This window comes from Daucus carota, chromosome 2, assembly GCF_001625215.2.
Source record: "Daucus carota subsp. sativus chromosome 2, DH1 v3.0, whole genome shotgun sequence".
In the NCBI taxonomy this organism is placed as follows: Eukaryota; Viridiplantae; Streptophyta; class Magnoliopsida; order Apiales; family Apiaceae; genus Daucus; species Daucus carota.
The window spans coordinates 12,538,256-12,550,279 of record NC_030382.2 but is presented as its reverse complement, the minus strand read 5'-3'; the positions used below and the strand labels follow the sequence as shown (position 1 = coordinate 12,550,279).

Here is a 12,024-nt window from a genome sequence, read left to right as displayed (position 1 = left end):
ATTGTCATTCTCACAACTTTCAAACACTTCTCACACTTCTCCCGAAGTTAAAGAAGAAAGAAAAAAAACACTTCTATTCACATTTACATTGTCAGTATGGAAAAGTGTTTTGCTTTTGGACAATTTCTGTATAGTCAACACATGCTTCTTAGTTCTTACCTAATTGCTTTGTCAATCATTACACAGGAAAGTGGATACATGGAGAATCAAGCTAAAAAGAAAAAATTGTATTAATAATTTACAATTTTCTTTACATATATAGCCACCGGTGCATCTTTTATTGCACAATATCTCTAGATACATTGATATAATAGTGTGACAAAATTATTATTTTCAAACAAATATATGTTTTGTTCTTAACATTATAATCCTCAAAATAATTAGATAAAAGTATTAATTTTTCTTATACAATCAAATTATTAAAAATATCTGCTACAAACTAAAATGCAGAATAAAAAATAGACGGACCCCTCAAGAAAACAAGAGGCTGGAAATTTACAAGAAAATGTAGATAAGAGCTAAAAAATTAGCCTACTTAAGACCACATAATCTCAGTGCCATTATTAATAAATTATTAGCAAAGCCATGCCTCGAATTTGATAGTATAACTACTAAATCTATGAATAATACACACTTAAATGATTAAGATGCACCGGTTTAAACCGCTTAATCAAGTCGATGTCTGGTCATTAATTTCCAAATGAGAGATTAGACAACAGTTTTTTGAGATCTCGACACACACGCAATCGTATGTGTTACCACATCAAATCACGTTAAACATATACTTAGGGGCCGTTGGCTGAACTTAAAATAAGTGCTTCTTGCTTAAAATAAATAAGTGGAGTAGAAGTTAGAAGCCAGACAAGACTTATAAGTGATTAAAGTGTTTGACAAATAAGCAGAAGTCCTGAAACAAAAGCTAGCATTCCTAGCTTTTTATAAGTGCTTCTTGACTTATTACACAAACAGTACGAAATAAGTGCTTCCAACTTATAAACCCAGAAGTCGACTTAAAAGCCGTAGCCAAACACCACCTTATTCTGTTTGAAAGCTAGAAAACGATGTCAATTAACAAAGCTCTCAATTCTTTCGTCTTAAGTTTGATTAAAATGGGACAAATGAAAAAAAAAAATGGGACAAATGAAAAAGAATTTTTCAGTCAGAAATGCTACAGGGATAGAATCCTAGAATAACCCATATTTGCAACTATGTAAAGAGGTGTAACACTACAAGAAACAGAGTCAAAACCGACTATTATCATAAAAACGGAAATTATCTCTTATCATTTGACAAGTCGTCGGTTTTATTCACATCATATTTTGACTCTGTTTATTGTAATTAATAAATATTTAAAAAGCAGTAATTGAACTTAATCGGTAAAGTTATGGAATAATGATTAATCAGATTAATCGAGGATCATTCGGAAATTTAATCAGTTCAACAAGTTACGGAATATGGATTAATCGGTAGACTTTTTTAGAAAAAGGACTAATTATCAATGATTTGAGATTTTTGGTTAATTCATAACTTAAAAACTATGTTAAAATTAATATTGACTACATGTATGGCTCTGGTTCTGCCCATGATATGCTTATCACTAATCATAATCACTTCTTTCTCCCATCCATTTTCAATCTACTTCATTACTGTCAAAACTCACAAACATAATGCTGGTTTATTCGAAGGGCCACTTCATTGATTTCAAAGGGAGAAAAGGGGAACATATATAGTAGACACCAAAGATCTTAGATTTCGTTTTCTAGCTTCATCATGCAAAACACTTGCATGTTCTCGATAACAACCCTATCTTGCCTGCATTTAATGCCCTTCCATTCCCACTGCACTACTTATAGGAACCCAAACCCTGATCAAACTCACAACTCACCATACATCTGCAGAGATACATCTGGTCTTGCAGTAGCTAGAATACTATATCTGAGAATCATATTTCTGGCTTACCATGTCGAAACTTGTTTTTGTTCTTCTAGTTTTCCTTGTTTCTCTGCATGCATGCAATTCTCGCGGCCTAAGCTTATCTGCAGACAGGAAAACTGACAGTATATTTCACACGATTGGCAAGGTAAGATCACTAGTACATATACATGTATATTAACATGCTAAAGAGTTTCTGATCTGATTTATGCATCTAACATGCTACTGAGAATTTCTGTTCTGGATTTTGTATCTATGCAGGATGTACATAGCAGAAAACTCAGAAGTTTATTCATAAACTCAGAGCCAACAGTAGTCCAGACAGAAGAACACATCAGTACTAGTACTACTGGAACAGATGAATTCGAAGATGAAGTGATGGGAAAGGACTCAGCGGCAGATTCCTTGAAGAAAGAAGGGAAGAAAGGTATGTAAGTTTATGCAAGCCATGCAGGAACATAATCTTACACCTACCTGTTTAAGCTAGCTTATAATTTTGTTTATGACCATGTCATAATAATATAATAAAAATTCGAATGAAGGCTTAGTAAAACACAAAAGTAATATTCTCAATCTCAGAAATAGAAAATTATCAGTGGCATGAGTTAAAACAAATGGGTGTTACTCCATCTACATGGACTTTGAACTCTATTTTAAATTTGTAAAGCACAAAATGAAGAAAGAGCATATTATACACTACAAGAAAAGCGGCTAATTTCGACAGTCACAATCTGGTCGAAAATAGCTTCAGGTCGAAATTAGCCGCTTTTCTTGTAGTGATAGTACAAATTTCATTCATCGACAACAGATTAACTTGACCTTCTTACTGTCCTTGTTATGAAGGTCTAGGATCATCAAACTGTAATCCTTAAGCTATGTCTGACCTGCAATAGTTAACTTATCGACGATTTATGAGTAAATTTTCTACGGTTAATCAATATTTCGGTTTTTAAAGAGTGGACTTTCAAGTTCTTCGCAATAACAAACAATATCAGAAGTCCCCAGTCCCCAGAAGTATTGTGGCTGTCATGTCTTACTATATAATTTGTTGACTTGTAGGAGGAAAGGTTGCACTATCATATTTGGAAGAGACGGCCCAGATAGAGGTATTAAATTAATAATTCATAATTTAAGATGGGCTGAACGGCTGATGAATAGATTACATGGTGTAATAACCTTAAGATCTTACACAGTTTCTTGTTTTTCTTGCAGAAATGGAGGCAAGCAAGATCAACACTAGAATCTTCTCCGAATGAGGTCAAAGAAACTGCAAAATCAGAAGATGACGAAACCATGGACGACGTGGTATCTATGGATTATGCTAAACCCCATCGCAAACCACCTATCCACAACAAAAAACTATAGATCTCATGCATATACAAAGCAGTTATGGGCAGTCTGAGCCAAACTGCAGATACCAATTATTCACATATAAAACACTAAATCCACACAATTGCAAACAATCACCATCTTACTTTTTCGTTGTGTAAAAATATGTCAACACAGTTATATATCGTTACAAAATATTATATATGCTTTTACTCTAACAAAACAATATATATGTACAAGTATATACCTTCAATATCAAAGGAAATACAGAAGTAACTTTTGAATTTTGCAGCAAGGCTATATCTATGGCTTTGAATATATGTTGGAATTTTCAGTGGAAGAGAAATCTAGCAGTAGTAATACAATTGTAAAGCTGACAGGAATATTGTGGAGATGGTCCCATGTAATGTCTGCTATCTTTGTATTTAATATGATATGAATGAATAAAAGTTTAAACGAAATGGATGTCTTGTCGTTTCTTCTTCTGCTTGGACATGATGTAAAGGTGTTGGTTGATTGGTATTAAATGGAGACAGTTATACTAAAGTCTTCTACACTTTCAGTTGTATTCCTAACTGCCAAGTTTAATTCTTTTTTTCACCGTAAGTTTAAACAATGGGAGTGAGCCGGTGAGGAACTGAACTTAAGAAGACAGGAGCAATTTTTCAGCTAAAATATGCAGCTGGACACGAAAGAATACTGCATACATTATATTTAACTTGTTTCCTCTGGTGTAAAGGAAAATACAAAAACTGTTTACCAAATTAATTCTAGAAAATATAAGCATTCTGAAGGTGTAGCCACAAAGTTGTAGACTTCAAGTATAATGGGAAACGGAATTTTCAGGGAGACGATTTACCATGAAATCGCGGTCTAGCCATGTCCTGATGCTATATTAATTGATGTACATTGGCAAGTTAAGAGCTGCTGCAGTTCACAATAAAAGGGTTCAGATAGTTGATGAATTCGGACGTTCTGATTCCCAGCTTCAAATCTATATCTCCACCTCCCATCCAAAAGAAGTCCGGATCAAGCTTTACAATTGCTTCGTCCAAAATAATCTGTTGGGCAATACACAAGTTACATGTCACACAATTGCACACTAACATATAATAAACATGTATAGATCAATGTAAGTGTATGATGATGCCTTCCTCTTGTTACTATTTTGTTCATACACAAGTCATGACATGATTAAAAGTAGACTTTCCATGCAAGAGTTAACCTCGTGTTATTAAGATGGATTAAAAGTTTATATTGCTATTCAAAATACCTGAATATAACAGAACAGGTCAATTCATACAAACAATATGGTGAAAGGCAAATAGTTGTTAATAAATATATAGCACTGGTTAAAGAATTTTGATTTCTCGACAAATATATTAAATCAGTAACATGTCTTTGCACTTCCAGGCACAAGCAAACCAGGTTTTGGCAGATCCTGACAATTCATCATTAAAATCACTAAACATCATTATAATCGTCAGTTAAACAATTGGTTAAACAATGTTTTAGGCTTTGTAAGGAATGTATTAAAAGTGTAGTCACAGTATCGCCCCAAAGATAATTAAGGGATGCGAAGTTTTTGTCGTGAAAGTATTGGGTGGAAAGTGCATTTACCCTAAATCAAAGGGGTGCAAATTTCATATAAGTCTTATCTTAATTTGTTATACACTAAACACACCAGTCGAAACACACAAATATGCAGACCAGGAGGAAAAATGAGAAAAAGACATATATTATCATCTCTCCGGGTATCAACAAAAACAGAGTCTATAACAGAGAAGACTATATAATGACAGATATTAAAGCTTAAGGACCATAAGTGCTGCCAAGGATTTGTCAAACAAGATAATAGAATTTTAAGGGAGCTTGTTGGCGAATTTTATAGTTCTGTCCAACCATTACATGTGAGCTGCTAGAAGACTTTCTGCAAGCACCGATAATGAAAGGGATTTGAAGACAAAACTTGGGGGAAAAAACAGAAAAACTTTGACAAATTTAAATATCGCCAGCAAAGGGTGTAAAATATAAATGTTGGTTTAATTATCAAGAAATTCAGTAATCAAACTTTAACTTTTTATCCAGAAAGTGTATCATAAAAGACAGGCATGTATAAATTGCAGACTTGTTGAGTACTACAGAGATAAGAAATCAAATGGAATTAATGTCTACAAAGGAATAATACCGGAATGTCAGTTTTCATGCCGATACATGTCACTCCATTGCGTACATATCCGGTCAACATCTCAGAGACCTCTTCCGGAGCAAGCAATACTAAACCAAAATGTATACAAGCCAGAGCTTAAACTTAAGTTGTATATTTTAACATTTTCAGAAAACAATCCTTTGATAAATGAGAAATTAGGAGCAAAAGTTGTACAAACAAATTATTTAGTATGTGATAAATGACTATATTACTATGCTCTTTTTTTCAGGATTATTTTCATCTACACCCTCTGTTTGCATATAAACGACATTTTAGAGATCCTCGCTTGTTTTTTATATTTGTCATTCTCTTAACCTATGTTATCCAGACTCTTCATTTTGCCTCGAGTACCCGTGTCGGACACTCGACACTCGGACATTGGTATGGACACTCTGACACTTATATTAGGATAAAAACATGTAAAAAGTTTACATTACTGCCGAGTCCGACACTCGGACACGTATCCATGTTGGACACTTTTAACCGAGTCTGGGTAACATAGCTCTTACCCCGATGCTCCATAATTGATTGATTTCCACCCCTGCCCTTGTGTACAACAATGCCTCTCCTTCATAATTGTGCAAAATCCTCAAAAAGATTCTAAAACTTATAGAAGCATCTAATACAGACTAATCCAGAAACGTTATATGCTACTACATAAAACATTTACTTGCCTATGAGAAATTTTAAAGCCTTTATATCTCTGTTTCAGTACAGAGTTTTAACTTACAATTAAATTTCATTCTTGGTATCTTGCCATCGTTGAGAGAATACAAAAAATTCTTCACATTCTTCATATTACATCGAGCAGTATACTGCAACAAAAAGACACTTTACTTTTAGTGCTGAATATTTCAGTGGAATCAAAGAATGACTGGCAATAGAAATGATACGCGTACTACAATAATAACATAATACTTTGACAAGTTACGATTACTACAATCAGTGACATTTGAGGGGGCTCGAGTATTTACCTGTAAAAAGAATCAGTATCAATCCAAAATTACATAGTATATTACAAAATTTTGCACCAAAATGACATTACAATTGAAGTGGGATATTTTAATTGATGTTAACAATGCACATACAGGGGGCTCGTTCTAACAAAAACTTGTAACATGTCATTTTGTGAAAGATTTTGTACCCAGTTTCATGTATTTTTCATGTAGTTTAATCCTATACAGATAAAAATTGTTGACAGGCCTAGACGTAATCCTACTTTTAATTATAAGATATACTCCCTCCGTCCCACCCAATTGTTTACATTGGGTTTGGGCACGGAGGTTAAGAAATATGTATAAAGTAGTGAAAAAGAGGAAGAAAAGTGGGTGAAGTGGTGGGACCCATCGATTTTTAATATATAAAAGAGAGATAGTGGAGTAAAAGTAGTGTGAAAAGGAAGGAAAAGTGATAAAGTGGTGGGACCTATTAACTATTTTGGGAAAGTTTTGTAATGTAAAGAAATGGATGGGACGTCCAAAAGAGGTAAGTGTAAAGAACCTGGTGGGACGGAGGGAGTATCTGCAAAGATGTAGTCCGCTCCATATCCTTCTCTAAATCCAAACATACAATCACAAGACATTACTAAACTCACCTATATCTATCATCTTTTCTTATAATACAAACTTATCAAGCAACTGTCTATTTTATGTGATCCAATGAAGTGACTTATAAGTTATAACTGGCTTGTCGGCTAAACTGGTATGTAGCTCAAACATAAGCCCTATATAGTACTCACATATCTACATTCAATCAACCTGTGAGATTGGTTACAATGCAAGTTCACTTGTACCATTGTCACTAAGTATTGCATGATTTCTTTCATTATGACACCATAACTTGTCCATGGTTAACTGGTTTATAAGCACAAATGGTTTGTAGCTACTGTACACATAAATCAACATTCAACTACTTATGTCATTAATTATTTGTGACAATGCAAGTTATTATGATGTCACTTGCGGTGCCAGGAAAAATCACTGCATATAAATAACAATATAAATTGATTAATTATTTCTAACAATACAAGTTAAATCTCGGTCACTTATTTTGATATAACTGATAATATAAAGAGAATAATTATCGGTTTTATGATGGGATGTTCATATGGATTTAACTAATTTTGATTAGTTCATACTTCTTAATAACGATGATCCCTGCATATATAAAAACCACACAAATTAAAGTGATCTAAATCCATAAATTTAGTGTTTAGTATGTGTGAGCGCATATTGGAAAAACCGAAAAATTATTTATAATAATAGAAGTTGCACCTCTGTGCCCGTGATACAAGAAATTATTATGAAATATATTAGAATGCAAAATTCATGTGTGAGCTTGACTATAAGCTGAAAAGTACAAGAGACCTATGCATTGACTAGGGTTCATGTCACAGCGGCACGGGCATGCCAGATTGGGCATGCTCTAGGCATGCTTTTTGTCCATTTGGCATGCTTTTTTACTAATTTTTTATATAAATAATAAATATTATATAAATATTATATCTTATAAATATTGAAAATTTTAAATATAATCCAACTTCATAGTTAAATATTAGATAAACTATTAATATAAGTTACCATTGTACTAAGTTTTGTTGTTAATATTTATTAACTTTTGTTATATTTGTAAGTGCATTTTAGTATCAATTCTGTAATGATGCAACAGTTTTTGCTATATTTAATGGAAAATGGCATGCCATTTGGGCATACCTTTTCGTAAAATACATGCAGGCATGCCAGTGAGAACTCCCGTGACATATACCCTAGCATTGACCCACCCAAATTCTTGTAAAAAACACAAAATAATTGTTCTCATGTAAAAAATTTCTTGTAGAACCCGAGCGAATATTAAATTAAATATGAGTAAATCATACCATAACAATGCTCTTACAAAGATGATGAACCGAGGCAGCACAAAGAGCATCTCTTCTCAACTCCAGGCTCAAATCGTAAAAATCGAAGCCCACTTTTTTAAACGCGAAGTATTTAACCCCGTTATTTAACAAAATTTCGGAGAGTCGAGTTTCATTAGCCGAAACGTTGTCGTTTTGAGGAGTGTAGGGCAGAGGGAGGCCAGCGCGGAGTTCCAGGTCGGATATTCGTTGGAGGATGCGGGTTTGGAGCCGCTCCAGCTCCGTTAACGCCGTCTCCTCCATTATTTTTCTGTTTCCACTCCCTCTGTTTTATCATGGGATTTTAGTTTTTTAATGTTGTGTTTGGTCGGGGAGAATAAGATGTAATAGAATGACTAAAATAAATGAAAGTAATAGCGAAAGGAACAAAATTTTGAAAAATATTGAGTCAGTACAAAATTGTTATCATGAGATTGAAGAAAAAATGAGTATAAGAAGGAATGAAGCATTCCTTCTTAAATTTAGGGCGTCAACTCTAGGCATAGAGTGTGAAGAATGAAATGGAGGAAGGAATGAAATTATAAATATTTGCTCGTAAGATTATAAATTTCATTTCATTCCTTTCATATTCATTCACTTCAACCAAACACAAAAAGTAATTCTGACGGAATATAAACAATAATTAATTATAAGAATACGGAATACTGTATTTTGTCCCATTTTTTTTTGAAATGGCCTGCGGGACATATTGATAATTTAATTTGGTGATTTATGTGGATAAATGGAGTCCATTTTTATTAATGTGAATCGAATCAATCAGTTATTTCTAACTACGATTTGAAAAAGTATTGGGAATAACTTTTGGGATACCTGACATTTTCTTCAAATCGGGAATAACTTTTGGGATATCTGCAATTTTCATATTAAATTGAGATTTAAATAATTTGTTTCATTTATTTATGAAATCTAGGTGTATTCAACTCGGACTTTAAAAAATGTATCAGAATTTTGGGGTATTGATTTAGGATTCTAAAATATACTACAAAATTTGGTGGTATTCGATCAAGATTTTTAAATTATACTACAAAATCTGGTGGTATTCAATTAAGATTTAAAATTGTAGTTAAAAATTCGATGGTATTGGCTTGAGATTATTTAAAATTTCATTAAAATATGATGGTATTCAAATATTGATAAATTTTTTTGGACTTTATAAAATGATGAATTTTGAGGATTGTTGTATTTTAAGCATTTTCAAATATCGCAATGATGCATTGTGCTCAAATTTTAAAGACCATGTATCCACTCTACTACAATTTATCAAAAATCAGGATAAAATAAAAATCACATACAATCCATTAAAATCTAGATGAAATTATTTTTGAACACACACAACAACGGAAAAAACAAGTAAAATTATTTTTGAACACAAACAACGATGCAAAAAACATGTATTTAGATTTAGATCCCAAAATTCTATTTAAAATTTAGGGTTCTGCAGCAGAATCTTAGCTAAGGTTCTATTTTAAGGATTGGTTCTCTCTTGAGAGTAACCCTATATATAATACATTAAAATCTTAGTTGACTACACACCACAATTGAACCTCTAGGACATTATGTAAAATTGTTGAACCTGTATGACATTATGTTTCAACGGTATTGAGTACTATATTTTAAAAATAGTATGATATTAATATTAAGTTTGTAATAAATAGAATATATGAGTTCAATATGGTAATAAATAACGTGGAATCTTGTTATGGATATCTACAGGTGTGGAAAGATTCGACAAATATAGCCAACATGAGGAGATGGACTATAATTATAATAAACAATGTGAGTGTACCATATATTAAAGTTGAGTTTTTTCTACATAATGTTTATATTTCTTATTTATAGTATGTATTAATAATTTTAAGCTAAGGTTTTGACGTAGGTGGGAGATAGGTGGTATATATAAGATTTTGGTTGGTCCGCCAAAACTGAAATCAAATCAGAATTGACTAAAATTAAATAAATAAATAGTGCTATATGCATAAAATTGGGTAAATATTTTTTGCACAAAATGACATGAAAATGGGGGTGGGTGTTTTAATTGGTGCTATCTTTATATTTATATAAGAGTTTGTCTAGTATGTGCCCATGGGCACATGCTAAGCTCCAAATTCTATAAATTTGGTGGATTTTTATTGGTGTAGTTGGTGAATTTGCAGGGGGTCCACCATTATAAGGAAGTAGGAGCCAATCAAAATCCACCAAACTTATAGAATTTGGTGCTTAGTGTGTGCCCATGGGCACACACTAGAAAAACCGTTTATATAAAGGAGGATATCAAGAGGATGACGTGGCATCTCTCAAAATCCTCCTCGTATTCCTGTTTTTCTAGCCATCCTCTGTTTTGCTGCTTTCTGTGTTTATTTAAATTTAAAATTAATTAATTCTCTACTTTTATATAGCACCTTATCAATTCCTATCCGCGGTTACAAAGGTTTGCTTCCCCTTTCACATGTCCTTTCGCTTTTCACGTCTCTCCAGAGGCTCTCTCTACAATTCCGTATATTATCTCTCTCTATCTTTCTATGTTCTTTTTGGGTCATGTTCCCTGACAACTGATTGCCAGGGAACAGTTACACAACAACCTGCTCCTTAGCCGTTGGATCGACGATCCAACGGCTGGGGTAAAAGATGTGATTTTTTAGTGTCCGTGGTTATTTTCCGCGGATACTCTGTCTTTCCGCGTTTTGTTACGCAGACACAAGGGGTTTCCGCGGTTAATTTCCGCGGACAACCCAGAGACATTTGCACGCCCGTTTTTATAACCTAGTTGATCAACAAAGCTTGTGTTCATCTTTTTTTTGGAAAGTGTAGAGCTGATTTGTGGTGCTTTGTGGCAAGAATCTCATCCAACTTCCATCTTTGTCTTTGGTAAGCTTAATTTGTAGTAGTGATTTGTTGATTATTCTTTGTGTTGTAATGGATAAAATGTTTGCAAGATTTGAAGGTAGAAAAAGTTTGAAAAAAACCAAGAATGTTGATGTACATGATGATAAAGTTAAATGTGGTAATGATAGAGATAAATTTGGGTATGTTGAAGTTGTTGATAGTGATGGTGAGGAGTTAGTTAGTGAAGAATTAGATGAAAGTGAGAAATTGTATGATGATATAGGTAGTTTGCATGAAAGTAGTGGTAATTTGCATGATCATAGTGAGGATAATGTTGATGGAGATGACCCTATTATTATTCCCTACTTGAATCAACAATTTCCTAATTTACAAGTCGGGGAGAATTTGTTTAGGGCGTATGCTTTAAAGAACGGTTTTGTAATTAAGATACAAAACACACAGAAGCGTGCCAAAGATAAATCCATATATGGTCGAATGTATGTCTGTAATTTAGCGGGAGAAAATCATGGGAAAAACCCCGTTGAGGACGATGAAATTTTGATGGGTAGTCTTGGTAGTGTTAAGGGCAAACGACGTAGAGATGTGATTCGTAGGAGTGGTTGCAAAGTTAGAATGTACTTGGTTAATAAGAAAAAAACAAGTCATTGGGAGATAACCGCTTTGGAATTAGAACACAATCACGAAGTTGTTACTCCTTCTAAGATGAGCTTGATAAGAGGGGAGAGACATGTGAGGGCGGCTCAGAAAAAATTAATCAAGACCTTACATGTTTCGGGTGTCCCGCCAAGCAACAAAT

General features: G+C 33.4%; 1 protein-coding gene and 1 long non-coding RNA gene across 2 annotated transcripts; one reads left to right on the top strand and one right to left on the bottom strand.

Moving 5' to 3' along the window:
- Positions 1–1,774: 1,774 nt before the first annotated feature.
- On the top strand, positions 1,775–3,813 carry LOC108208442 (uncharacterized). Its single transcript, XM_017378972.2, has 4 exons — positions 1,775–2,080; positions 2,194–2,359; positions 2,992–3,038; positions 3,145–3,813. The coding sequence occupies exons 1-4, from the start codon at positions 1,961–1,963 to the stop codon at positions 3,295–3,297; spliced, it is 486 nt and encodes a 161-aa protein (XP_017234461.1). The 5' UTR covers positions 1,775–1,960; the 3' UTR covers positions 3,298–3,813.
- Positions 3,814–3,970: 157 nt separating this feature from the next.
- Positions 3,971–6,301, bottom strand: LOC108207087 (uncharacterized). The gene is made up of 3 exons (XR_010288579.1): positions 6,201–6,301; positions 5,450–5,538; positions 3,971–4,322 (listed from the first exon to the last, which is right to left on the bottom strand). It is a non-coding gene; the product is annotated as an uncharacterized LOC108207087 (long non-coding RNA).
- Between the last annotated feature and the right edge of the window lie 5,723 nt (positions 6,302–12,024).